Source organism: Pezoporus occidentalis, unplaced genomic scaffold (assembly GCF_034315485.1).
Source record: "Pezoporus occidentalis ecotype Australia unplaced genomic scaffold, CSIRO_AGI_Poc_V1 ctg268, whole genome shotgun sequence".
NCBI classification, from domain to species: Eukaryota; Metazoa; Chordata; class Aves; order Psittaciformes; family Psittacidae; genus Pezoporus; species Pezoporus occidentalis.
The window spans coordinates 489504-516861 of NW_026914589.1; the positions used below are offsets into that span (position 1 = coordinate 489504).

General features: G+C 45.4%; 1 protein-coding gene and 1 long non-coding RNA gene across 10 annotated transcripts in view; one reads left to right on the plus strand and one right to left on the minus strand.

Annotated features, from left to right (window-relative positions):
• Positions 1 to 27358, plus strand: part of PDLIM1 (PDZ and LIM domain 1) — a 44346-nt gene that overhangs the window by 9172 nt on the left and 7816 nt on the right. For 3 of the 9 annotated variants that reach the window (XR_009965943.1, XM_062624512.1, XM_062624508.1), the window contains exons 2-5: positions 2841 to 2992; positions 12807 to 12891; positions 23876 to 23937; positions 25579 to 25875. Coding sequence is in view for 8 of the 9 variants with exons in the window: in XM_062624512.1 (XP_062480496.1) it covers positions 2841 to 2992; positions 12807 to 12891; positions 23876 to 23937; positions 25579 to 25875 (596 nt within the window). In the remaining variant the exon portion in view is untranslated. Of the gene's footprint in view, positions 1 to 2840; positions 2993 to 12806; positions 12892 to 23451; positions 23643 to 23875; positions 23938 to 25578; positions 25876 to 27358 lie in introns of all 9 variants that reach the window. The other 6 variants (XM_062624509.1, XM_062624511.1, XM_062624514.1 and 3 more) reach the window with 6 other exon arrangements.
• Positions 10511 to 16172, minus strand: LOC134166655 (uncharacterized). Its single transcript, XR_009965944.1, has 4 exons — positions 16087 to 16172; positions 11973 to 12145; positions 11034 to 11064; positions 10511 to 10897 (listed from the first exon to the last, which is right to left on the minus strand). It is a non-coding gene; the product is annotated as an uncharacterized LOC134166655 (long non-coding RNA).

Consider the following 27358-nt stretch of genomic DNA (forward strand, 5'->3'; position numbering starts at 1 on the left):
GGATGGGTTCCCTGCAGTACCGTGCCCTTGTGCAGACGTGTTTGCTCAGAGTAATCCTGGCAGGCAGTACGAGCTGGATGTTGTAGGGGAGCAGTTTGTGGATGGTTGCATTTTAGGGCAAGTTATTTCCAGAACTGAAGAAACTGGATTTCAAAGCATGTTTCCTTTTGGCAAATTCACTTATCTTTTTCATTACTGTGCATCATTGTAGCTTCCCCTCAGGGGAGAGGTTTGTATGGTACCTGAGTGGATGTAATTGCCCTTGTGCTACCAGTGGCTTTTATCTGATGAAGAAGAGCACTCACATTTCAAATTCCTCTGAAGTGGACACAGAAGGGGAATGTGACACCATAAGCGCTGGCTTGAGATATTTCTGTGAATGCCACTTGCTCATCCCCGTTGCTCTTGGGACTTTCTTCAGGAGGCTTCAGTATTTAGTATCCCTGACTGCTCTGGCTCAGTGCTCCTTGTGGTACAGGATCATTTCTAGCAGCCTGCCACATTGCATAGATTGCTGGTCTTTAAATGCAAGCTATATGGCCGAACCTCCAGCAGTGTTTCAGCGGCGATGTTAATCCACACTTACTCTTCACCCTTTGGCAGACTTGTTTGATCAAAAATGAATCGCAGTAATAGTCTGCTGAGCTCAGTGCTCCTCACAGGGGTGAGTAATGTGCTGCTCTCCCTCCTTTGGTAGTAGAGGAAGTAAAGGCACCAAGAAACCAAGTGACTTGATTAAGGCCAAGTGACCCACAATGCGTCTCCTGCAGGCTCCCTCTGGTGTGGAGATGTCTTTAGGGATCTGTCTCATGGTTTCTAAAATGACAGCTTCCAAATATGAATATGGGTGACTTCCAGTGCTCAAGATTTCTTCATGGCTTCTAGCTGTCCCTGTCACAAGGTTTGCATGAAGGAGTTCTCAAAGCAATGCATCCAGTGGAGCAGCAGCAAGCTACACTCAGTAGTCTTAGTAGGTCACCAGTCAGCTGCAGGCTGCAGCTTGGGAGATGATGATCTTCACATTAGAAGCAGATTTTCTGTATCCATCTGGTGGCTTGTCTGGTCATTTCATTAGCACTTCCTCTGTCACTTTGTATTCTGCTTTGAAGCATTAAAAGTGGTGAGCAGGTATTTAATTGACCTATCTGATGGTCTTCAGGTAAATATTGAGCACCTTGGCTAACCTTGGACATCTGTGATACACATCTATGTCCTTCCCATTTCCATGAAATACTATCTTAGTGGAGAGGTGAAATAAAGAAAAGCAGTTTATGATCTTCCCTCTGGTTAGGGAAAATTTCCCACTACAGCTGTGAGGCGATGTGCTGAACAGCCTCAGTTTTGGCCCACGGAAAGCAGTGATTGCAGCTAATGTGTGTCACCTCCAGGACATGAAGGTTTCCCTAGGGGCAATGATTTGCCATCCAATCCCACGTTAGGAATCTCTAAATCTTGTGAACAATGTTTACTTATGTATGACAGCTCTGCTGGGTTTGCTCAGCTGCTTTCCAGCATGCTGAAACCTAGCATGAATCCATAGAATGACTGCTAGTTGCAACAGACTCATAAATGAGGTATGTCTCAGCTGCAGGGCATGTTTTAATCTGTATTTGTGTCTGAGATTAGCCCACCCTTCTAATTTCCTCTGCCTATTAAATAATTGATGAGAGCCCACAGTAATCATTATGCGTCTTCCATAAAATCATTAAAGCTGCATAAAATCTTATGTAGTGTTTGCAAAGTGACAAACAAATGTGACATTCTTCACCCTCTGCCCAGGCAATAATTTAGTCTCAAAGAGGTCTTGGTTGTTAAGAGGACACACCTTTAAAAAAAGTAGGAAGAAAATGAATGCGCCATTTTGTTGATTTGCTTGAAAATGCCAAGTTTCGGCTGGGACCTTCTTTTTCATGAGGAGTATCATAATGATGGTGTTCCTGCTTAGTGTCTTCTGCTTGGGATCTCTGGGGTTACACTGAGCTCCTTCCCATCAGTGATTTCTCAGGCAGAGCACAGCAGCTCTTTAGCAGTGCAGTGGTGTAAGTGGGAAGCCAAGCACCACACATGCAGAGGAAAGGGAGATGTAATATGACAGAATGTGTCAAGCTAAGCTGTGGTCAGCCTGGCGGGCTGCGGATGATGCTTCTTTTTCAGAAAGTATCTTCAGGTTGTGGTTTAAAGATGAAGTTACTGATGCCTTTCTCCCTTCCAGTCTACTTATTAGATAAAACACTGCTTTGGGATCGATCTCACTGAAGTCAGTGCGTGTTTGTTGCAGCTGTTCTTGGCCAAAGCAGTTCATTACAACTAAAGAAGCGATCCAAAATCTTGACCCCAAATGTTTCTCCCAAGGACAGAAACGAATGAGATCATGATGCAGATGGAGGTGTTTGTGATAGGCATTGATTATATTGCAATGACTCTGATACTCTTTTTTGTCACTTCCATTCTTAAAGACTCCAACCTCTTGGCTGTCCTCAGCACCTTCTGTTTAGGAGAGCGCTTCTCTGTCCAGCAAAGAACAGTTGCTTTCTGTACAATCTCACTGTCTAGCACAAAGAAAATCACCTTCTTAAGTGAAAATATAATTTTTGTTATTTACTTGCTGTCCCCTCCACAGACTGTGGGTGCCGAAACAGGATCCTGCCCCTAATACTGAGGGGTATCTGAGGGACCCAGATAGGTTTCTGCTGAGAATTTACTTCCATGAATTTTCACCTCTTTGCTTCCAGGTGCCAGTGAGAGAAATCGTGAGTTCTCCAACTGTCTGGGGCTTTTTTCAGTGTTTCTATGGAAAGTTCTCCATTGAAAGTCCAATCACTCTTTTTATTTTCTCTTAGGTGACTCCAGGTAGCAAAGCTGCAGTAGCCAACTTGTGTATAGGAGACCAGATCATAGCTATTGATGGAGTTAACACAGATAACATGACGCACCTTGAGGCACAGAACAAAATCAAGGGTTGCACAGATGAACTAACTCTGACGGTCAGCAGGTACATCACTAAGCGAGGCGGGGTGGGGAGAGGGAGGGAGGGAGGGATTTGGGGTGGGCAGTACCTATGTTTTGGGTTGACAAAAGACTTCTGGCTGGTTTGTTTAATTTGACCTCTTAGTGCTTTCTCTGGTCAGGCACTGTATAGCAACTCCATTTCAGCCTTTAATCCTAATGCAGCTTGCGTTTGCTGCACTTTGACCTTATGAAAACAGTTTTCCCACTGAGAAATTCCCTGATAATTTGTGGCAGGGTCTGGCAGCCTGTTCTGTTACTCCTGACAGCAAAGATGGGTCTTGTGAAAACTCCACTCATAAACAACTGGAACCTGTTTTGTTTTTGAGGGTGCTGGGGATTTATCCTTCCTCTTGGTTTGAATTGTAGCCTTGGGTCCCAGCACTTGTCAAAGTCACATGGTAGATGCAGCATGGCATTTCTAGTTGCTCTGGAGTGAGTTTTTCGTGTGGCTGCCTCCTCCCAGAGCAATCGTCCATCAGCATCATGGCAGATGCAAGGGAAGTGCTTTCAGAAGGAGTACAAAAGCATGACAGTAGTTTAGTTGTTCAGGGCTTTTCTGTGATAAACAGAAGTCTTTTACCATAGCAATTACAATGCCAGGAGTTCAGCAGGCATTTCCCAGTTCAGGAAGAAGAGATGGGTCTTGGCCAAAAAAAGGCTGATAATTCATTGAGGGAATTCACAGAGGGAAAAAGAGAGCACAGTGCTGGCAGTGTGAATGGGTGGCGAGCACTGCAGCAGCCTGTTAGCCCCCGAGTTTCTCATAATGGCCTCTGACTTGGCAGCCTGTAATCTTCCTGCAAAAGAGTGCTCCTTTTCCTCTCTGTAATATCCGGCTGCTTGACTTAGCAAACCAGTGCCATGTGGCTCTGGCTGGGCGAGAGGAAGGGAGGCTAGGGCTCTTTCAGCCTGAGGGCAAGCTCACTCTTACCGATCATTGTCTGTAAAATGTGTTTGCTAATGTTAATTAAAAAGTCGTTAACTTTATAGCTACCCTATGCACGTTTCATGGGCCTTGGGTATGGAAGATGCCCAGGGAGAGATTTGTAGCTGGATGTGCAGCTGTGTAAAACAGTGCAGGGACTTTGATTTAGCAGAGCTCAACCCTTTTTCAGGACCCCCTTGCAATGAGGTAGCATGAGTGTGTGCTGGATGCTTCTGCTGCTGTACTGATTGATGAGCTCTGCTGACAAAAGAGACAAGGAGTGTCAAAACCACAAGGATGTGAAAGCATTGATCTGACTAGTTATCCACTTCAGGGTTTGATATTGCTACTCATTGCTCTATATAAAATCCATTTTATATGATTCTGGGGGACTTTAAGTCTTTGGTCATCCTCCTTCTTGGAAGTAAAGTTCTGCTTAGGGAAGAATTTCTTACTCTTTGGGTACTTGATAGCTTGATAGCTGCTAAAGATGTGTTTGTATTGGGGAATATGATACTGCAGGAGGCTTTCTTGGAGGAGAAACTCTTCTTTAATTCCAAAAGACAGCAGTGTGTATCATGTGGTCTTTCCTGGTTGCGCTCTGTTGAGAATAATTTATCCCTAGCACCCAGCTGTCTCCTGGCCCCCTGTAACTGTGTTGTCCCAAATGCAGCTGGACACAAGTGTCAGAATTGTTGTCTCTGTCCTTGCTGCCAAGGCTGGAGACCTTTACTTTGCAGTCTAGGGCCAAGACCTTAAAATGGAAGATCTTGAGAAGAGGCCTAGAGGGGTGATAGAGGAGGCATTTTAAAACAGTTGGAACCTATGCTTCATCTTCCTGTTCAGCTTAGGGTAGATGAAATGGGTGAGGAAAGCTGACTGGGTCAGTGGTCAGCCCTCCTCTGTGAAGAAGGGGAGCTACAGAGGCAGAAAGGGTGGAAGGCACTTTGGAAAAGAAGTGCCACCTGAAAAAGTGGCATGGCTTGGTCTTCCTGAACCTTGGTGGGCAAACTCTGTCAGTAAGACTTGATCATACAGTTAGTGAGGAAGGTTGGCAATACAGCCAGGTCAGAGCTGGAAGTTTTTTCTCAAAGTAGCTCTGTAAGTGTTTGGCCGAGCATAAAAATGAAAGTGGAATACTTCAGCATCACCAGCTCTCGGGTCTGGTCTCCAGGCTCTACAGTTGTAGCTTGTTTTTGAACCAGTTGTACCAAATAGCTGTACTGGTAAAGGCCACTGGTCTGCAGTATCTCTGCTGTAGAAAGCCTTTAGCTACAAGTGGCTGGAGGTTGGGAAAGTTTTAGGGAAGTATTGCACTATGCTTGTCTCTTGTGCTCCTTCTGTGGACCAAAGCAAAGTTTATATGTGTTCTGCAAATATGCAAACCTCTTTTCTCTTTTCAAGGAAGTCAAGCGGTTAAGATGTCTTCATGTTTGGCTGTACTGATGATTATTTAAGGGAAGTGTAAATGTAGAAAATTGAAAGGACTTAAACACTTCTGGTAAAGGAAACGCTGTTTGCAGTGTGTACTTGATTGTGAATATCAACAGCATTCCAATGTTTCCTGTCTCGGTATTTTCCTTAACGATGGTAACAGTCCAAAAATATTTCAGATCAGATTGTAGGCAGGAAATCTAGTCTTAACACATGTCACCATTAAAAATGGATCAAATTACTAGCTGAAGAAAACATGCCTGGTCTGCTTTTTCACCCAAAGGTGCAAATCTGTTAATTGCCTAGGACTTAAAACCCAGCCACAAATTGCTTTCCCTGAATATGCTTTTTTAAGAAGGACTGCCAGGTGCTTTACTGTTTGATGTGTGAAGAGTTGGAAGGGTCTGTTTTCAGCCTCAAAAGTGGGTATTCAACAGTGTTGGCGCATACACCAAATTCCTGCTGAACTTAACATGTCTGGCAGCCCTCTGCTCTTTTCTGAGCCTGTATTTGTTCATTCATTTTGCTTTTTGTTTAAGGCTAGGGAGTGCTTTTAAAAATGTAGTTCTCCAGGAAAGCAAGATAAAGGTTCCATTATTGACTTCAGCAGTGTAAATTCAAGCTCAGCACCATGGTTTTGTATGGTACATGGAGAAGGACTGACCTACAGCAGACAGTGTGCTTCAGTCAACTCAAAACCACCTGGCTAATAAACTGAGAAATTTCACAGGCAAATTTTTGAGCTTCGCCCATTCATAGGAAAAACAAAGTTTTGGATCTTTTATCTTTGAGAAGAGCTGCTCTTCTCCCCTTTTCTCCTGCCCCCTCTTTTCCCAATTAGGAAATGTAAATGTCAGTGTAACATGCTAAGGTCAAGCAAACCCCTCCATAGTCTGCACCCCTTCCAAGCTTACCTCTGATTTTCCTTTAGTGGCGGTAAGCAGCAAGACCTGTCCAACAGACTGGAGAAAACTATCAACTTCCTATGGAAACTTGATGTTATTTTGGGAAGGACACTTGCTTTGACAAATAGCTCTCAAAGAATCATAGAATCATAGAATTGTTAGGGTTGGAAAGGACCTTAAGATCATCTAGTTCCAACCCCCCTGCCGTGGGCAGGGACACCTCACACTAAATCATCTCACCCAAGGCCTCATCCAACCTGGTCTTGAACACTGCCAGGGATGGAGCATTCACAACCTCCCTGGGCAACCCATTCCAGTGCCTCACCACCCTAACAGGAAAGAATTTCCTCCTTATATCCAACCTAAACTTCCCCTGTTTAAATTTTAACCCATTACCCCTTGTCCTGTCACTACAGTCTCTAATGAAGAGTCCCTCTCCAGCATCCCTATAGGCCCCCTTCAGATACTGGAAGGCTGCTATGAGTTCTCCATGCAGCCTTCTCTTCTCCAGGCTGAACAGCCCCAACTTCCTCAGCCTGTCTTCATACGGGAGGTGCTCCAGTCCCCTGATCATCCTTGTGGCCCTCCTCCGGACTTGTTCCAACAGTTCCATGTCCTTTTTATGTTGAGGACACCAGAACTGCACAAAATACTCCAGGTGAGGTCTCTCAAGAGCAGAGTAGAGGGGCAGGATCACCTCCTTGGACCTGCTGGTCACGCTCCTTTTAATGCAGCCCAGGATGCGATTGGCTTTCTAGGCTGCAAGGGAAGGTTCAGGAGGAACAATTCTCCTACAACAGAATTCCCCTGATAACTAAAAGATCCAGGCATTACCAATGTCAGTGATAATGTTCATTATGAATTTGGCATGCACATCTATGTACCTTTAGCTGCACATGTACAAAAGCAGACAAATATTCATTGAAGCACAGGCAAAAGTTGTTTCTAAAAGAAATGGCCTTTTGCATGTGGCTTTAGTCACCAAATGGGTGGTGAATTGTGCAGCCCTGAGCAATTTGAAGGTACACTGGGTAGTTTGGAGTTTTTTGTTGGTGGTTTTTTTTTGGTGGTTGTTTGTTTGTTTGTTTTCTTCCTTCCCCAACAAAAAGGACGTGTTCCTACAGGGAGTTTGTCCTTAACCTCTATGTTTGGAGGCAGGTTGGGGGATGGTAATAAGAGAAGAATATTTGTGAAAAGGGGCTGCAAACATGTAACCTTTTGTTCTGCTCCTAATATCCTTTTCTTCAATTTTCAAGCTGCTTTTCTGCAGCTCTGCTGCCAGCGTATAATATATTAATGCACCGGTTTTGTTTGCAAAACAGTCTGTTACTTTCCTGAAAGCGATGCCAAGGAATGAAGTTATGTATTTGTTTTTTAAAAAGTGCTGGAATTGGGGAAGTCAGATCTGCTACCAGTACATGTTAAATGCATTGTCAGAAAGGATGATGTGTAGATGCTTATGAAGAAGAAGAGAGCATCTGTGCAATGTCATCTGCGTTTTATTTGGGAGGTTCAGTTGCACTCTTGCTTGCTCCACATGTTTGCAGGTTTTGGCTTTGGGTACTAGTTGCACAAAGCCACAATAGACTCGAATTTGTGTTCTAGGAAGTTGGTGGAATCCATTGACTCATTTAGGTTTGCTTTTTGCTTCCCTGCCAAGAAAAGTTTTCCAGCTCTGTCATCTTACTAATAATTCCTCTGGCCCTGGGAAAAGTCGATGCTCTGCTTGCAGCTATATTAGGGCATGCAGATGGCCTGGCCCTCTGTGGCAGCTCACAACCTCTCCATGGCTGGTGTGATGCTTCCAGCCCTCCTGGGTGCATACTGGCAGCTTTTACTAAGGAGTGGCAAGCTCAAAGTCATTTTGGAAAGTGAAGCTTGCCACTGATTGTGGTTTACAACCTCTTAGGTGAGGCAAAAGTAGTTAGTTAACTCTGTAGCTGGCTGGTGGAAGAACAGTGTGAGTTTGAGCACTCGTGTGTGTTTTATCAGTCATAGCTCTATAACGAAACTGCTTATGATAAACTTCTGTTGCTGCTTCTGTGTAGCTGGAGTTGCCCTTTTGGTTTTAGTAGTTGTGTGAAGAGGCACCTGAAATGCAAGGAGCAGAGGGCCATGTGTGAAGGAGTGAATTTGGGGCCTCATGTCCCTAGGAAGTTGTGACTAGCATTGCTGTTTGAATTGGCAATAGGCTGCATGCCGCTGGAGTACAGTTCTGTTTGCCAAAGAGAGTAATTCCATTAATGGGTGGTTGCTAAAAATGACTGCTCATGTTTAAGTCCAAGGGCATGTACTTTGCAGTTGTTGCAGCTAAAAGGCTAATTAAAAGGTACCTTCCTGGTAGCCTGAGAGCTCTTGTAGCTAGTTTCTAAAGGTTATTAAAATGCCTGTCTAAAAACTCTGGGGAGGGTTCAAAGAGTGATTTTTTAGGTCTTTCCTCATTTTTTCTGCTAGCAAACCTTGTGTTTTACAGGGAAGTTTTCAATCTGTACGTGCTTATACTTTGCTATCTTAGTCATGTCCATCCCAGTGTTTGAAATGGGAATGTAAATTTGACATTTTTTTCTTCATGGAACTTACACAGTTCCTGGTGCACAGAAATAGGCCCTCGTTTTCCAGCTCTGAATTTTCCCTTGAGGCTATGGCACAGCTCTGCACCAAAGCATTGACAGCAAAATCTAGGTTCTTGTAATGTTTATATTACACCATGTTCAAGCCAAGCTTCTTGAAAAATGTTGTCTTTTGTGAATACCTCTCCAGATTCCTGCCTTGACTTGCATGCAGTTTCTTTCCTTCCCTTCCTACCAGTACCTCCCCATTCAAACTAGAATCAGAGAAATTCCCTTCTAATCATTGGTCTTGGTTTCTGCCTGGATGAAAGAGCTCATTCCCTGGCCTTGTCTTGGTTGCTTTCTCTCCTGTCATGAGGAAAACAGCATGGAAATGTAAACTGCAAACACATTAAAGTTCGTATATCCACGTGCCTGTGATTAATTTGCTTGGCACTTGTTTCCAGGCTTGTTTGTGCCATGTTTTTGTATTTTCTTTCTGCACTGTTTAAGTGGTGCTCTCAGCTGGAGTCTCATTTGAAAGAATATCCATTAGAAAGCGTATTATAAATATTCATCAATTTAAGCAGGAGTCTGTGAGATCCTATGGGGCTTTCACCAAAATGGGGTGGGTTTCCACAGTATGTTGTTGGACATCCAGCCCCACTACTGGTGGAGAGGCAGGTCTGGTAGCCCTGCTAGCGTGGCCACACTCTGTGGCAGAGGTACAGTGAGCATGGAGGTGGTTTTGTGGCTGGGTATCTTCTCTCCCAAATCAGGGAAAAAATCCTCCAGAAAGCTACTACAGCCCTACCTGTAGAAGCCTGCTGTGAACTAAGGCACCATTGCGAAGGCTGGGTTTGAGCTATGTACTCTGATGCCTGTTCCCAGCTTCGTATAAATAAGATATGAAAAAATGTAGATAAGATACAAACATGGTGAACCTAATGAATCCACCCTACTGTCTGTGTCTTATGCCCACATTTCCCGGCCTTTCAGAAAGTCCCTGGCTAGCAGTGAGACAGGAGGTGAAGTTTTACGTGCTGCTTTTCTTTCTCCTCCATGCTTCAGTAAAAGTGCAAGCACTGACACCAGGAATGGATGCAGAAAACCCTTGCTGACAGCTGGAACCATAGTGATTCTACTGATGATCTGCAGACCATGGGCTCCACTGGCAGTGTGGTGGGATGGGGCATGCACCTTTTCAGAGCTAGATAAAGGCAGGGAAGCAAAACTGTCTCCTCTTGGTGGCTTCACTGGGGCTATAAATGGGCTGCTGAGAGTGGCTGAAGGGCTTTGCTGCAGCTGTTGTGAAGACAAAGGGAAGCTTTATCCTTCCAGCCTTAGAGGGACAACCATGGGGGCTATTTAACCTTTCTGTTTGGATAACTTTTAAACTGGATTGAAAGTAAAGCCTGGAGTGACCTTGCTGCTTCCATTTATATCCAGTGACAGATCAGAATGGCAGCAAGCTGGGAAACAAACTTGAGCTTTTGCTTTGCTAATAAATGAGAAAAATCTGTTTAAAAAAAAAAACAACAAACAAAAAAACACAAAAAAATCCAATCAAACCCCACTGGCTGCAGTAGCTGGCCATAGCTGTCTCTGCTATGATGTAGACCAGTGTACTGTGCCACCTCAGATGCACTGAGTGGGGGGCAGTGGGATGAAAGCAAGTGCCTGAGAAGTCTCTGCTCTGCATTCATACATTGGCCTGCTCTGAGCTTAAATTTCCAGTCTGATTGAGGCCTTTTGGTGCTTTTGACATCTGATAATATTAAGCTGCTGTAAAAAAGATAATGCTACCTCAAAATTACTTAGATCACTGCTAGTGGGAACAGGCACATGGATGCCTCATGCCAGAAATCAGCCGAAGTGTTTAATGCTCTCTGACCTGCTCTTTCATCTCTTGATGAAGCAGCCAATGTCCACTTGCTTGCAGCCTGGCTGGCAGGGTGTTTGATTTCCATATACTTTGATGTGTTCCTTGTTTTTCCAGAGGAGATGAAACTTGGTCACACAGGAGTTCAAAACACTTTCAAGGAATAAGGCTTTGCATTGGTCAACAGGCTGCTCTGCTCTGCAAATATAATTTTCAAGTGCAAAAACCTCTATGTCTGTGACTGTCAGGGTTGATAGCTGTAATCTGGATAAAACTGCTTAAAGTGTGGGTTGCTAGAAGCAAGGAGGGATTGGTTGTTTTATACTCACCTGGGGTATGTTGTGCATTCAGTAGCAGCAGCTGTTGAGACAAAATAATGATTAGATTGGATAATGATAATGATTGTTAGTCTGTGTGTGCCATAACTTGCAAGATGTCAAGATTTGGGTGACAGGTTCTCAGGTATTAGCACTGCGGCTGGTCCTGCACGATGCAGTAGCCTGGAATCAAAGGTTTGCTGTACCTGAATGCCTGTAAAGGATATCTGGTGTGACCTGTGTCTTTGTACTTTCTTGTGAAAGGGGGTGCACCACAGCAGACTTAATTCAGGTTTCTTCTGTGTAAAGTCCAGAGTGCAGTAGAGGCAATAGCAGGTCAATGAAATTTCTCCTCTTCCCAGAGTGAGAATGCTGCCTCCTGCTACCTCCCACTGAGCTGCCCTCTGGATGTAAGTGTTAAAATTCTGTTTATGCAGCAAATGTCTGAGATGTACATGTGCGTCACAGGTAAGTTTGGGCCGTTTGAAAAATGTCCTGGCATTGGAGGGCTTCCAGAAGAATGGTATAGATCAGACTGAATTTATCACTGGTAGCTCTGTCACCTATTTCTCTGTCCTTATCTTTTTTATAAGCCTTTTCTGTTTAAAGGTTGGGTTGTTGTTTTTTTTTTCAGTTATCAATCTAATTCTCAGTGGAAGCATTCCTGTTTTGCAAAGTACTTAAATTGGAGCTGGCCCTGCACCCACAAATACCTGGGAAGTACATCTATCTGCAGTTGCAGATTCCACAAAGGGCTCTTGTCAAAACAGGACGTGGTTTTCAAAGCTAATCCTAAAAGTTTATCAGCCATCTGGTTGTTGCATTATGCAATGTTTAGCACTGAACTACAGTTTTCACTCAGCAGTACTGCAGCCACTCGTTCCCTACTATTAAAAACCTTGGGAAAAGTGGCACTGTTTAGTCCACCTGAGATACCAGCTACTGTTGTACTTCTGACAAATGTTGGTAATATACGTTTCCCACAAAGTATCTCAAGCAGATCGAAGCACTCTTCTTCTTCTTCACCACTTGTTTGTTGTTCTCTGGGACACAGCAAAACTCCAAAATGATGATAGTAAAAGTGGTTGGTTTTGGTCACAGACCTTCATTTGTGTTTCAGGCTGCTGTGAGTAACTGGGTCAGACCACAGACCAGTAAAGGTTATGTAGACTTTCTCTGACACATGATGTCATCTCGGTTCTTAGGGGTTTGGTTTGTTTTGGTTTTTTTCCTCCCCACAATTCCCAAAAGCCTTTTTGTTTAGCATGGATACTGCTGTATAAATAAGAAGAAAATTTCAGAGACCCAAACAAAAAAATATTTCTAGGCTATCCAGGGCAGCCCAACTTCAAGAGCAAAATGCTAGCTGTATGGTCAGTTTCTCTTCCCAGCTATCCGTAAAAGCTGAAGCAGACAGTAATCTGAATTGTCCCATTTAATTAAAGGATCTGCATCTAAGGGATATCTCCACCTTCTGCTGTTGGGTGACCACCAACTTTACTGCCTGGTTTGGAGCCCATGCTTGATGTGTTGCCAGTGAAGTCCCAAAGGATAAGCCAGGACAGTCACTGCTGAGATCCTGTTTTTCTCCAAGGACTTTTTACAACATAACTAAGTCATTTAAGTTACATGCCTAAAATGAGGCTGTCTAGATTCCTTCTGATGTGGATAGTATTATATAAAAGACTGCGGAAATGTTTGGGAAATTGATGAACTTTAGGTCTTTTATTCACAATAATGATGCTCCCTGATGAAAACAGATTATTCAAAATTTGTGTGTTGCAGGACAGAGTCAAAAGTCTGGTCACCACTTGTAAATGAGGAGGGAAAGACGCATCCTTATAAGATGAATCTGGCCTCTCAACCACAGGTAAGTAATGGAATAACTGAGTGCTTTTCCTGCATACTCCTGTCCAACTTCAGCGTGGTTTCTGGCCTGATACTCCAAGGAGCTGAGCATGTGTCGCTCCCTTGGTAGCTTTGGGGTAGCACCATGCCCCATACGTCCTGGAAATCACATGTCCCTCAGAAACCTTGGGAGACAGACTCCCTGCCTCGTTGTGAGAAGTCTGCTGCTGTGGAGAGGTGCTGTCTGCTTGGATCCGAGGTGCCATCTCCTGCTGTCTGCATGCTCACACCTACAGTGAGGCACAGAACACACTGTAGAGGTGTGGCTCAGTAAGTCATTGCTATTGTTGCTAAGCCTGATGATTTTCATAGATAAGAAAGGTCTTGAGAGAGGAGGAAAATGATTCACTCTTACACTTTTTTCTGTTGCTGGGGTGTGTTTTTTGTTGGTTTGTTGTTTTTTTTCCTCTTAGTAGGTTCTTACTAGCAGCCTAGCTGTGGAGAAAGTGGGAGAGAAGTACATCAGTCTTTTACAATTTTACTTGTGTGGCAGATCTTTCAGCCTCTGTCTAGAAGGTTGATTTTGTAACCTGTTGATAGCCTTGTTTCACTGGTCTGCTGCCTCTGTCAAGTAAATATTATAGTAGCAGCGACCTGTGCAAGGGCTAAATCTAGCCTGGGGTAGATTTAGAGGATTACACTGCAAAAATCTAAAATACTACACTAAATATAATAATACATATTACACCTAAATAATATAATACACTACAATACTATGCTAAAATCAGTGGCATTTCTCTGGATTTTTACTTGGGCAGTGGCATGGATTTTGGTCCTAGCACACATCCCATGTGAATCTTTCTAGCAAAATCAGTAGAGATAAAACTCTTCATTAGGAACTGTAGTGATAGGACAAGGGGTAACAGGTTAAAACTTGAACAGGGGAAGCTTAGATTGGATATAAGGAAGAAGTTCTTTAAGGGTGGTGAGACACTGGCATGGGTTGCCCAGGGAAGTTTGTGAATGCTCCATCCCTGGCATCAAGGCCAGGTTGGACAGAGCCTTGGGTGACATGGTTTAGTGTGAGGTGTCCCTGCCCATGGCAGGGGGGTTGGAACTTGATGATCTTAAAGTCCTTTCCAACCCTAACTATTCTGTGATTCTATAATAATTAATTAAACATTAATAGGTCTATTTGGGTTGGAAAAGACCTGAACCAAAAGTAGCACATTTGCAGCAATACTCTGTCCAGACCTTGGCCTAGGATCTGTTCCTATTCTGTTTCATGTTGGGCTGTGTGTTGCTTGGCTTAAGAATGCAGTGTGGTGTTCTCCAGGTACTTCATAACTCAGCCAAGGCACAGTGTGAGACTGAGCCATTTGGACTTAGTTTGGGCTGGGGCCATGCAATGACACCTGTCTGTGACACTGTCGAGCTGAGATCTGGCCTGTGTCTTGGGCTACTCTAGCTCTGGAGATGTTCTGCTGCAAATGTTAAGACTTGGAAGTCATGTCTTGCTAAAGGAGTGGGCCAGAGTCTGCACTGAGGCTTTGCTGCAAGGCTGCAGAGGGCTGTTGTTTAGTTCAGCAGGAGACCTGATCCTAGAAGCCAAGTTCCTAACCCAGCCATTAAACAGAATTCAGCTAAGTACCCCAGAATTAGACACAGGGCACTATACATGCCAAACAGGAGTTTAGTGCAGCTCACTAAACTTAGTTAACTGCAACAAGAAACCTACTGCTGCAGCATCTCTGTCCCTAGCTGCTCCCTGCCCCCCTTCCCACCCCCCCCCACCCCCCCGCACCTTTTTCCCCAGTCCAGCCTGGGTAACTGAACAGATATTCACTGCTGCTCAAGTACTAAACATAGGCCATATTAATTAACTAATGCCACCTCTTAAACTCATTTCCTATGGCAGTTTTAACCCTAATCAATAGCTTTCTTTTAGTCAGCTGTCCTCCAGGTAGAGGGTCTGTATGTGAGTCAGCCCTGGGGTGTTGCAGGGAGCCTGCTGCAATCAGCAAGAAACACGGTTGAGAGAGACTAACCTTAACTCTAGTCTTTGACTTCCAAGTCATGCCCTGCATTCTAAGAATCCAAGAAAAGGCCATTATGAAGGTCAGACTTGCAGGTCTCAGGAATAATCCTGCTGGTAGAGCACATTCCCTCCTAAATCCTAACCTTAGTCCTAATGCTGGTTGTAGGTCTGGCCACAGGTGGAGTTAGGTATACAAATAACCCTATGCTGCCAGTTTGTAAGTGTGGCACAACACCAACCTGTAACTGACTTCAGCAGGAGAATTTGGTGAGAAACTGACTGTGGAGAGATTCCTGTTACAAACCTTATCTCTGAGCAGTCACCACTGTCTTAATCCAATACGAGGATTAAACTGTTGCCTGAAAATTAAGCTTTGACCCTTGTGATGGCTAACAGAAGAGTTATTTCCTGCTGTAAAAGGAACATTCAAGATCTCACAGAAATCTTGCCTTTCTTATTCCCCTTCCTAAAATGAAGCCAAGGAAGTCATTTGCAGTTGCCTAAGTAAGTGGGGTTTGCTATTGTTCAGAGCATGGAGCTTTCCTTTAAAAGGTTTTGCCTGCTGCATTCTCAAAGGAATTCAGCTGTGAGAGGGAAGACATGATATCACCAAACCACAAGTTCCCATTTACTCTTGCTGCTTCACAGGGCCTGATTATTCTAGTCCACTGTGTCAAAGAAAGGTGCCATGACCACCATGAAGTTTTAAGGTTGTGTTGGTGGTTTTGTTTGTGTTTTTTTTTTTTATACAGATCTGCTTACTTTTTCAGTAGCTGACTGCAGCAAGTAAAGTTTGTGGTGAGATCTGTCTGCTTGGAGCATGAAGTCAGTGGAGCACACCAACTGCTGCCAGAGCTATGGCAAGCACTGGCTGAGTCACTCTGGGTCTGTGTCTTCGCAGCATCACCAGGGATTTCAGCCAGGCTTGCTTCAAATCAGCAGCAGCAGAGTGGAGCAGATGTTGTGCATGTACATACCAAATGGCAAACTGCTATGAATTTTAGCACAAAGATGCTGATCTCACTTTTCCAACAGGATTGGTTGAAATTATGAGTAGAGCTGAGTCTTCGAAGGCAGCACTGAGCTGTTCAGGTTTTTTTAACTTGCTCGCCAGTGAAAACAGTGTTATTTGCTTTCCTTGGCAACAGTCTTGTACAGAACACTTATTAATTCACTTACCAAAGAAAACAGGACATAGGGAGTCCAAGTGGTTCATTTAAGTCCTCATGCAAGGTCCTCTGACATCTCACTTTTTTCACACAGCCATTCAAAAATGCAGAAATACATGTGAATAGAAAAAAAAAAACAAACAAAAGCTTTAAACTCTTTGAAGACATGGGACTGCAGTTATTCAAATAAGTGTCTGCCTTTCTTAGACAGTTTGATGTCGAAGGTGGGAAACTACCTTCAATAGCTTAACTGAAATTTCTCGCACTTATCTGCCTTCCTTTCCTCTTCACATTTTGTTGGTGCAGTTAAATAACCAGGTCTTTTCAAAAGGTCTTCCAAAAGAAGTTATTGTCCTGTTTGTCTCAAGAACTAGATGACTAGCCACATATTTTAAGATCACTGATTACACATTCTTTTTACCCCATTTGATGTAGACTACTTGTTTATTGCTGTAATCCTTTTGGAGGCTGATACTTGGTGAAGTGTTGTGTCATCCTCTGTAAGTATTTTCCCTTACTTGGAATGTAAGTTTAAGATACTTTTAGGCATCTTTGGAAAATAAAAAGACATTCTATAACCTCTTTTGCATTCCCTGAAGTCCTGAATCCTAAGACTGACTTCATTGTCTAAGCTGACCTTTGCCCGTGAAAGAGTTACAGCCTTATTATTATTTCATTATTATTATTATCTTTATCTTCTGAAATTACTTTAAACTGAGGCAAAAGAGATGACAAAATCACCTTTCATCGAAAGGTGTAGCAGTCTGTCGGTTATGATGGCTCAGCAGCTGAGCCAGCTTTGTTTTGGGAGTGACCATGGCAACATCAGGGGAAGGAAATGACAGAGCCCTCTTAGTATATTTACTCAATTATTTCACTTGCACTTCTCACCCAGATCCTAAGGGCGATCACTCAGTGTCAGTTTCCCATCTTTTCCTCACCGCAGTGGGAAAGATTAAAATAGCATGTCTGCCTCTCTCTTCTGTTTAATGTTTCTTGAGAAAAGTGATCACAGCAGAAGAGAGCAAGTTATGTGGTGACTTAGGTAATTTTAATGCTTATGACAGTGACCAGAGACCAGCATAACTTTCAGACTCAGCCATGCCCTGTGGTGACCCTGGGCCAGGAATTAAGCTTAGGACCGATGCACTGGTGTGTGTGTGTCTGTATTGCCCCTTGGTCAGTTAAACAATAAGACTCTATCCCCCAGACTGTGCCATGTCTTGTCAGACCTAGGCTCTGTGGGAAAAGGTTTGTCATCTTTTTTTATCCCTCCCTGTGTTTGTAGGACAGTGAGATCAATGGGGCCTAGGTCTCTGAGCTGAGTGAGCTCATGCAGGGAATGAGCTAAGAGAGGCCAGCTTCGAGGGAGGTCAACATCAGCACTGTCTCCAACAAAGCTTGTCCAGCTCCCTGAAGGCCACATACCCTGTTTGCAGTGAGGCACATATTAACGTCACCCCTCAAGAATGTCAGCAAAATCTTTTGGTTTGCAATGGATAGATCGGTTCTTCCTAAACACAGAAGATACAGTCATTCAAACATGAGGATGTTTTGTTTTAAATGAAAAATAACCTACAGACATGCAGCTGGAGGAGCTCTGGGGGTGAATCAGGGTATCTGTGGGATGAGAGAGACAGACAGCCACTTCTGTCTTCCCAAGGCTTCTTGAGTGCCTGTCCTGTCCTTATCCTTGTCATCGTTGTCCTTGCAGAGTGATGTCATTGTTTCCATCTTGTGTATTTTATCTCCTTGGATACAGAGAAGGCAGGGGCTATAGAAACTGGGCGTGTGGCTGGCTTGGCTTTTGATAAGGCCATGCGTGTATGGGCAAAGCATGAAGCAATAGGTATATAAAGTAACAACATCGCATTTCAGACGAGCGAATTGTGCTGGCGTATCGTGACCTGTTTTTGGTTAAAAGGCGTTACCACATGGATGTGGAATGTGTCGGGGATGTGGAGGGAGAGGATGTGGGAAGCCAGCTTGTTGTTTTACCCCCCTGCAATAACAAGACCCCAAACTCTTCCTAATTTCTAATCCTATTTCAAAGCATTGCAAAAGATCTTTCCATAGCTGAAAACCCCAAGCCATAACAGTGGGAGAGGTGAAAGTAAAGGCACTTCTGAATACTTGTGATCGCAGCTGTTGAAACATAGCATGGGGTAGAGTTTGCCATGCAGATTTCCCCTTCTGAGCTGTTGCTGCACGTTTGGTGAGAGCAGCCTACCCCTCAGCTGGGCACAAGCATGGCCTTTGCTCCCCAGGCAGCTTCACAAGGGTGAGGATGGGACCAGGGGATTTGGCTGCCAGGCTCCACTCATCTCTCCTCGTGGGACCAGAGAGCTCTCGTTTGCTGAGGCTTGGTCAGGGGCCTGTTTTCTTAGAGCTGAATAAACATTCATGCTGAGAAATGTTTAATCTTGTTTCCGCTTGGCATGGCTCTCGAGGTGTGCAATCCAGGATCGCCCATCCCGAGCCTCCAGGCTCTGACTAGGGACCTGGCAGGGGGCAGGAGGAGACAGGGGAGTGGGGGTACTGTAAGTGCAGTGGCAGCAGGGCAGCAGCCAGCACCTCTGAGCCCCCAGCACTGCTGGCTGCCTTCAGACTGTGCTGTGGGGAGAGGAAAACCCTGCTTAGGGGAAGGGCTGCCTAACCCTCATGTCTTGGTTTAGTTTTAGCAAGTACGAAGAACTTCCAGCTTTTTCCTGTTTCTGGTGGTGGTGAAGTCAGTGCAGCTGGGATGGCCTTGGCCACTTCCACCACACAGCGGATGGGTCACAAAAGCCCACCCTCATCCCAGACTGCCTCTAACCTGCCTGAGGGCACTTGGGGCCATGGAGGCATCCAGGTGGCTTTATGCCCCTGATGCATGGGATGTGCTGCAGCTCAGCTGATGGAGGTGGCTCATCCTGGTCTGCCTATCCATCTGCCTTGCTGACAGCTGGAATTTCCCTGGAGTCCCATTCAGATTCCCAAGATAAGCAGGCCCCACGGTGGTGTCCATGCGTGGTGAGGAGGAAGCAGCCAGCCGCTGTGAGCTGCTGCCCGACCCCGGCTCCAGGCACGGAGGTGGTGGCTGACGTAGCTTTGGGGATTTCACAGACTGGGCTTCAGCGTCACTGAGCATGGCCTGGCATGAGTGGGAGGAAGGGGCTATTGTTTTCCCAGATAATTCCCCATGACGCAGCCTGAAGCCGGTGCAGTAGGAAATGCTGATCAGCTTCCTGCCCCGGCACAGGGATGATTTCCCCATCCCTGCAGCCTGGTTCTGTGTCTGGCGGCTCCCTGCCAGGAGGGCTATGATAGCAGGGGAGCCACTTGTCAACCAGCTGGAAGAGCCACTGTGCAGTGTCTGCAGCACACAGCAGCATCTCCCGGTGCTCTCAGAGAGGGCTCCTACCACTAACAGCTGGCACTCAGACAACTCATCTAGCGGGACACCTGCATTATTTGACCTGAAGTTGGGGTCCTACAAACCTTGTTTGTCCTTGGGATAGGGGGAATAGCTTTTTCTCTGGGATGCGGGGGGAGGGGTTTGCACTAGTGCCTGAAGGACTTGGGAGCACGCAGGGTTGTGCTCCAAAGCCACTTGGAGCTTGTTCATAGGAGGAGTAGTATCAGATAGGGAGGGGGCTGTTGGAGGAATTGGCTTCATTTTGAAGTGAAGCAAGATGAGACTTCTCTAAGTTCAGAAGCAGCACCCTGGCAGAGAAGTTTGTGCAGTTGCTAATCCACTTTAGCTTGGGCTAACCACTCTGCCAGGCCCCCTGGAGACATACATCTGCAAAGGAAGGAGGGGAGCGTGGCTGGTATCTGTGCAGACTAAGTGCATTAACTATCGTGGTGTCAGTTCATAGTGGTAAAATACTGTTCTTGAGTATGCTGCCTGGAGGCTGGGAGCTTCTATACCCTGTATTCAGACCAAAACAACTGCTGCCATTACTCCTGTTCGCTGCTGACTGCAACCCACTGCAGACAGGGCTGGCGTCGGGGGGACTGGGGCTGCCTGTCAGCAGGCTTAGCAACAATGGCAATGACTTACTGAGCCACACCTCTACAGTGCATTCTGTGCCTCATGGAAGGCAGCGCCATGGCTCGCAGGAAGAGTGAGGCAAGTGCTTCCGGATCTGACTGCAGATTCCAACTGAAGATGTCTCCAAAAAGATCTAATTTTAATTAGTCACACTCCTCTCTACTACTGACAAAGAAAGAGTAGGTCATGCTCTGACTGGATAAGATCATGTCTTTGTGTCTGACTGCCAGTTCTTTCTTTGCAAACAGATCATTGCTTACTGATCTTGCAGTGCATGTCCAGCCAGAGATGCTGTTTAATGCTGCTTGCCCCCTTTTCTTTGTGTTGGTCCTGAGGACACCACAGATTAGAGATGCTGCAAACCCTGGGCATCTCAACTGCATACAAATGCAGTATGCACTGGTTTTGCACTAACATTTTTCACTTGCTTTCTGGTGGTCAGGTTTTTGGGAATGTCACATTTCTGGTATTTTTTTTTAATACAAAGTCCAAGACTCTCACCTAAACATCTGATTCCAGGAGCTGGGGCTTTAACAAAACTGCTGCAACACCGCAGAGCCTGTATTGGTGGTTCTGGCAAATCCTTAGGTAAATACATTTGACGGTGAGAGCACACTATCTTTTGATCTTGGGATCATGAAAGCACTTGTTCTTTGCAAATTCCTTTCACAGCTCGAGCAGAAAGAGCCGAACAGCATGACAGGAAGTGCTGGAGACTTTGGATTATCCAAATGCTCTTTATAATGTTACTGTTCTTGTAATACTTGTCCATAGATTCTTGGATTATACACCTCTTCACTGTTCTGTAGATGGGAGTTTTCTAGTCATCTAATATAATCTTCAGATAATACCTTAAGCACCAGTATCTCTATTTAACCTGTTATAAACTCCCTTATAATCAGTGGGCTTGATCCACATGAGAGTTACTACAGATGTCCTGATGCTTTTGAAAGCTTCATTTATGGTCTTGGATATAATTATGCAGCAGAAAACCTATCTGGTGGCCAAAGTAGGCCAAAGTCTCCCGTGTGGATTTTGTGTCTGATCATGTGTTGGAGCTCTTGGAGTCAAAGCACTAATGTGATTTCAGCCTCACTCATCCATCTGGCTGTCTATTTTCTTAATGCTTGTAGGAGCCTAAACATCCTTGAGGCCTCTATCACTGTCAAACTGATTTGGGCTTGGCTGACAGATCCAAAGGTCCTTCGTGGGAGTGGGAACATGCCCATGTGCATGTGGAGTATGTATTTGAGATGACTCGCTTCCTTAGGAAACCAGAATTAAAAAATAAAAGCAACTCTAAATTACTTCCTTTTTTTCTAATTCTTGATTAGTACTTAAACATTTCTGCAATACAGGTTGTGACATGATTTCAACTTTGAGCCTATTTGACCTAAGAGTGTAACTCCTTTAGCCTAAAACTTGCGCCTCTGTCTTTCATTAAACCAGCTATTTATGTGCACTTCTGAACCCATTTCCTACTTGTGGCCTCCAAATGGTGGGCTAGTATGAGCATTTAATGCTGATAAAAGATCACTGATACTTTTCCCCACGGTGTGATATACAGGCTGAAGTAATTTTTTTGCTAAAATCCACAGTTTCTGCCATGGGAAAGACTATTTTTATGAGCACTGTTATGTGCTTTGAGTGAGATTGCAACAAAGGGAGATTAGCTAATTACTCCAGAGTCTTTCTTCCTTTGGTGTGTGGGAAAGCTGCATAGCTGACATCCATAAGCATCAGCCAGAAAGTCATGGGAGAACAGTTCTGCCACCCCACATCTTGAGTTAGCCCGCTGATTTCAGATGATTTGTGACTCATGAGTGTGTTTGGATCCACACTGCTCTTCTCTAAGGGCTCCTATGTGCTGTGCTTGGTGCCGTATTTGAGTGCCATGATGTGAGATGACTCCCATCTGTCAGTCTGGGAATGTTAGCCAGTTGCCTAAGGAAATCAGGGGACATAAAAGTGATTTAAAGAAAAATCTGTAGGGGCATTTAGTCATACTTGTTTTTATTGAGTGTTTATCCTGTAACTATAGCTCTATCAAACAAATGTCATGAGACGTTCAAAGGGCGTTGAAGGCTCACTTCGTTGCTGTAAAAGTCAGCGCCTATATTGAGTGGGAGGGGGAACCAGTTGTGTTAATTAGTGCTGGGAACCATGGGCCCAGCATGTTAAGAAGGGCCCTGTTTCATCTTGTGCCATTGGACCTTAGCCCTGTATTGAAGCCCTGCCCAAACTTTACAGATGGCTAAAACATTTCAAAATGCACATTTGGGTGCCATCTTTTAGCCCCAGATATTTCAGCTGCCTTTGTAAATGTTACTCCTTTCTTATGCCTGCTCTAGTGAGGCCTCATTGTACTTTCTTCTTGCTTTGGTCAAGTGTCTTCTCTGGAGAGAAATGTTGTTATCTCTGCCTAGGCTGCCAATTCCCAGCCTCCTGAACTGGGGATGGGGCGTAGAAATTTTCCTATTTTTGTTAGCACTGCTTATGATTCAGAAGAGTCTTACATCATCTCTTGTCTTATTTAAGATTTGGATTTTCCCCCTTTCGTATTAAATTGTAATTAGTGTTTCTTAGTATCCACTAATAACCACTGCTCAAAGCCTCCTGTTTGCAGCAAACCCAGGATGTCTGGGTGATATTTCATACTTCCGACACTGTAGAAGTCTCTGGCAGTTAGTTGTCACTGCCTGTGGACAGTCTTTTTTTATTAACAACAGCCATCTTCCCACCCTTATTGTGGGAATTTCTTGTCCAGAAAGTCCAAAGTTGTTCATCAGAGACAGCTGTGAACCCCAGTCTTAGCTGAAGGAGCAGACACACTCCAGACCACGTATAGTAATAACAAACCCCTTCTTTCTGGGTTGCCCTTGTGTAAGTAAAACCAAGCTTTCAGATGTCATTGAAGAGTCTGCCTCTTTCTGCTGCTCATCTTTTTTCCATAGAAAGCCCTGCTTTCAGGAATTGCAAGGAATGCTTAAGTCTTGCATGAGAAGGTAGGTCCTGTGGTTTGCCATAGGTTTGCAGGAGGTCCCAGGTATGTGGCACCTTGAACTAATAGCTCTGGCGATGTTTCTGGGCTCTTATGTTGCCAGCATGTCAACTCTGAAATGTCCTGAAAATCAGCCTGAAGCCATCCAGGGTGGGGCTGAGGCCCTTGTGACTTTTGGAGGATACTTGCCTGATTTGATGGTTATGGTTGTGTACTCCTCAATTGACACCACACATAAAGGCCACCACTGCAGTGGCTACTTGCTTCAGGCTGCCCTGTCACATCCCACCTGCATGCTTGAGCACCTCTGATTTTTGCCTCTACTCCTTTGCATGCAGGAAGTAAGACAAATAGGAAGTGCACACAACCGAAGTGCAGTGCCCTTCACTGCTGCCACAGCTTCTGCCCCCAGGGTGATCACTGCTCAGTACAACAGCCCAGCAGGTCTCTACTCCTCAGAGAACATCCAGACCTTCAACACTGCTGTGGAGTCAAAGACATCACCAGGGGCCCTAGAATCTACCAAGCCGTAAGTATCTTCCTTGCCTCCCATCCCTGCCCAAGCCCCCAGGGAAAGGCTCCAGGAGATGTGAGTTCACTGTGAGGACACCAGTTTGTTAACCCAGAAGAGCTTTTTTTCAGGTCAGGGGAAGGAGCAGACACATGAGTATGCATGTGGTTCCCAGGGCAGGGCTTGGAGGAGCGGGGAACTTTTCAAGAGATCCAGAAATGAAATTAATGCTGTTGTGTTTCTTTGTTTAGCAGAGACCGACGCAGTTTCCACGTGCATTCAGCATGACATGCCAGCCTGCTGGTCTGACCAGGTGCCTGACAGCTTGTTACGAGCACTTAGTTAGAGTTTTGTGCTGGCTTTGTGGGTAATGCTGGGCAGGAGGGGTACTAGCTAATGCAGGAAGCACACATGTCCCCCTTCTGGGATTCATAGTCAGACTCTGCCTAAGTTTGGATCTTTCCGTTTCTTATTACTGAACCTTGTTTTTCACAGGAGTTTTAAAAAGTAGTTGAAACATTGATAGCTGAAACATTGATACCTGTGTGAGCAATTTCATATATGGGACTGGAAAAGTTCCCAACCTTAAAAGGGCCTGCTGATTTTTGTGGTTGTGTCTGAGTTCACCAGAGACATTATTCCAAAAGTCCAACATTCCTCTTTTTCATTGGAAGCAATAAAGCAGGAGCTGTCTGAAATCTTTCTGGCTGTGTTGGTCAAGTTCCTTAACTGCCCAAAGTCTGTAGCTGTACCAACTGCCAGGAAAACTTTGGCCACTTTTACAACAAAAGCTGCAAGACCAATGCTTTACGTGATACTCAGTTAAATTTCTGACATGTGAATGGGGAGCCAAAAGTAACTTCAGCCTCTGCTTTTGTAGGGCACAAAGACCTGAGATTGTGTTTTAACACAAGCCTAAAAACTTGCCCCTGACTGAAACCGGCTTCTCACACTGGCAGCCCCATCTGCAGCAGGGTCCCTTCTAGGCACTTCCAGTGCTGCAGCTGGCAGACAAGGTGCCAGATGTTTGTTCCTCATTTGCTTCTGGTAGAGCTCAGCAGCCTCATTCAGGGGCTGAGCAAAGGCAGGGCAAGAACAAGAGAAATCTGACTTTGCATTAACCTGATGGGACCATTTGGCACAAGGAAAGGATGTGTAGGTTCTCCTTTCACACAGCCTTGCAGCTGTCTTTAAATTCCTGCCCTTCTGTTTTCTGAGTTATTTGTACGTGGCCCACCTTGCTCTGGGTTTACCTGGCATTTTATCTGCACCCCTATGCTGTACCCAGTAGACACACAGCCTATCTGAACCCAACAGCCTGATCCTGCCACTGCACTTGGTGATGCAACATGGGGACCTGGTCCATGCTCCATCCTGTATGATGTAAATGCAAGGCAATACAGACAGAAACACCAGCAAATCCACTGGATTTGCAACTGGTGTTGCAAAGCAGGTGGGGAGAGGAGGGGGAAGCCTCACTGCTGAGCACACCTGTTTTGGGGTTGGAGGTGAGATGGGCCCTCAATAGGATGCCCAGGCTAGGTTTGGGAAGGGTAGCAGTGAAGGTGGCACTCCTTGGCTGGACAGTGGGACCATGAGTGCTAGTTCATATTAAAATCCCTGCTGCCATGTCTTCATTACCTTTACAACCCCTTTGCTCATCAGTAAAGTGACTACATTTTAAGTTTTTGTGTGGGCACACCTGGAGCGTGAGACCAGAGCCACAGCATTAGCCAGAAGCATTTAATGTAAAGTCATGTATTCAGTGGCGTGCCCCTCAGAGACTATTCTGCAACTGCTTGTACTGCTTAGAGTATTAGGTTTAGTCTATTAATATCTTCCTTCTTTCCTTTCTTCTTCCGTTTCACTTTTCCCTCAATTCTACAATGTAAAACCCAAACGACCCCCAAACAAACACAACTCAATCTGCACACATGAACGTGTGGGGCCTTAGCTGCCCTTTGCCAATGAGCCCGATGCAGGCTCCTGTCGCCTCCGTCTATAACCCTCTGCAGGTGCAGACCTCCGAGCGGAGGCACAGCACCTCCTCCATGCCCAGCCAAGTCCGAGTGGGGCCTGAGCAGCTGAAGCGCACGGCTCAGATCTGCCCCAAGAGCCCTGTGGAAGTGGAGGTGCCGGGACTCAAAGTGCTACACGTGCAGTTCAATTCTCCCCTGCAGCTCTATTCGCAGAGCAACATCATGGATTCCCTGAGGGGGCAGATCTCTTCTGTTAGCCCTGATTTCCCCAGGTAACATACCCACTGCCTCTGCAGTGGGCTTCAGTGCATCCCTTCATCTGCATCTTAGTGTCCACGAGTACCTCGTCCGTGTCTGTGGCTCACGGTGTTGCTGGTCACAGGGAAACAGTGTCTACATTTCACCTTCCTGACACTAGTGCATGACTCTTCACAGGGACTTCCTCTGCATTGTGTCTGTGTCCAACATTGCGGGGAGCACCAAACATGATTTCAGCCTGTCACTGTGTCCATTGCCCCCTGTGCACCCATGCAGAACACCCTTGACAGCAGCTGGTGGCTTTCCTGGAGGAGCCACCTGTGACAGATGGCTTTGCTGGGGAGCAGGAGAGTGCTTTATCCTGAAAGCTGGTGTTTCTCCTGCACTGAGATGATTGTTGTTTGTGACTGGAAGGTGTTGCCACGTGTCCTTGTGCTTTTGTTCCACAGGCTGCAGGCAAGGCCATGTGCGTGCGCTGGGCGTGTTTCATTTCAGGCTGAAGCAGGTCCCCATAGGCTCCATCTTATGTTGGTAACACTCATGAGTTTGGTTCAGCCTGGGCAGGCAGTGGACACATGGAGGACCCAGTCTGTGTTCCCACCCCTGCCCACTTGTCTGCACAGGTTGCTGCTCTTGCAACTGCCTCTTTGCCCATAGGAGTGGAGGATGCTCAACATGGTCTGATTTCTGCAGGATGTGCAAGAGCCTCAGCATCACAAGGCCAGGGTGCTTTTAGGTGTTTTGCTTTGTGGCAGTTGGGAACCAGCTGGCCTATCTCTCTAAATGACAGCCCACAGGGTTTTACAGGGAGGACTTCTTTACTGAGAAGGGTGAAGCAGAAAGTACATTTAGGCATCTCACAGGAGGGCTCCAGCCGAGGCTGAATTGTTTCAGATGTGAACCATCAGCAGAGTTATCCCACTCTGTAACCAAGCAGCTTGCAGCTGTGTAACATGTGGTTCAGGAAGGTGATCAGTCCTATGGCTTACAAGGGACAGAGTGAAAGGGCACAGACAGATCTCATAGCTCTTCTGCTGCTCACAGTACCCTCCTGGGCTAAGCACCACATGCTTTGAAGAAGAAAAGTTGGTGTCCTCACCCATGGACCCACACAGCCAAGCTTTTGCTGTGTGCCAGCAGCCAAGAGATAATGGGAGGCTGTGGATTTACTCCTGCCTCGTTACTCAGGCCAGTTACTTGCTTTGGCTTTTAGTTGGTAAACTAGAAGCCAGAGCATTCCGGTAACAGTCTGCTGGCTGGCTGTGCCGGTCCAGACAGCTGATAACACTCACAAAAGGAGCCCCAGGCATCAGCAGTTGTTTCATTGCAAAAGTGAGTGCTCCAAGTACTTTGGAGCCCAGCTCTGAGATCCTTGTAAACTTTACAAAATGTGCTAACAGAAAATCATAGAATGCCAGTAGTAAAGAATAAGCTGTGCTTTTCTGAAGATGCTGTGCTAGACTGTGGCTTTATGGGTTTTATTGCCATCTTCTTGCC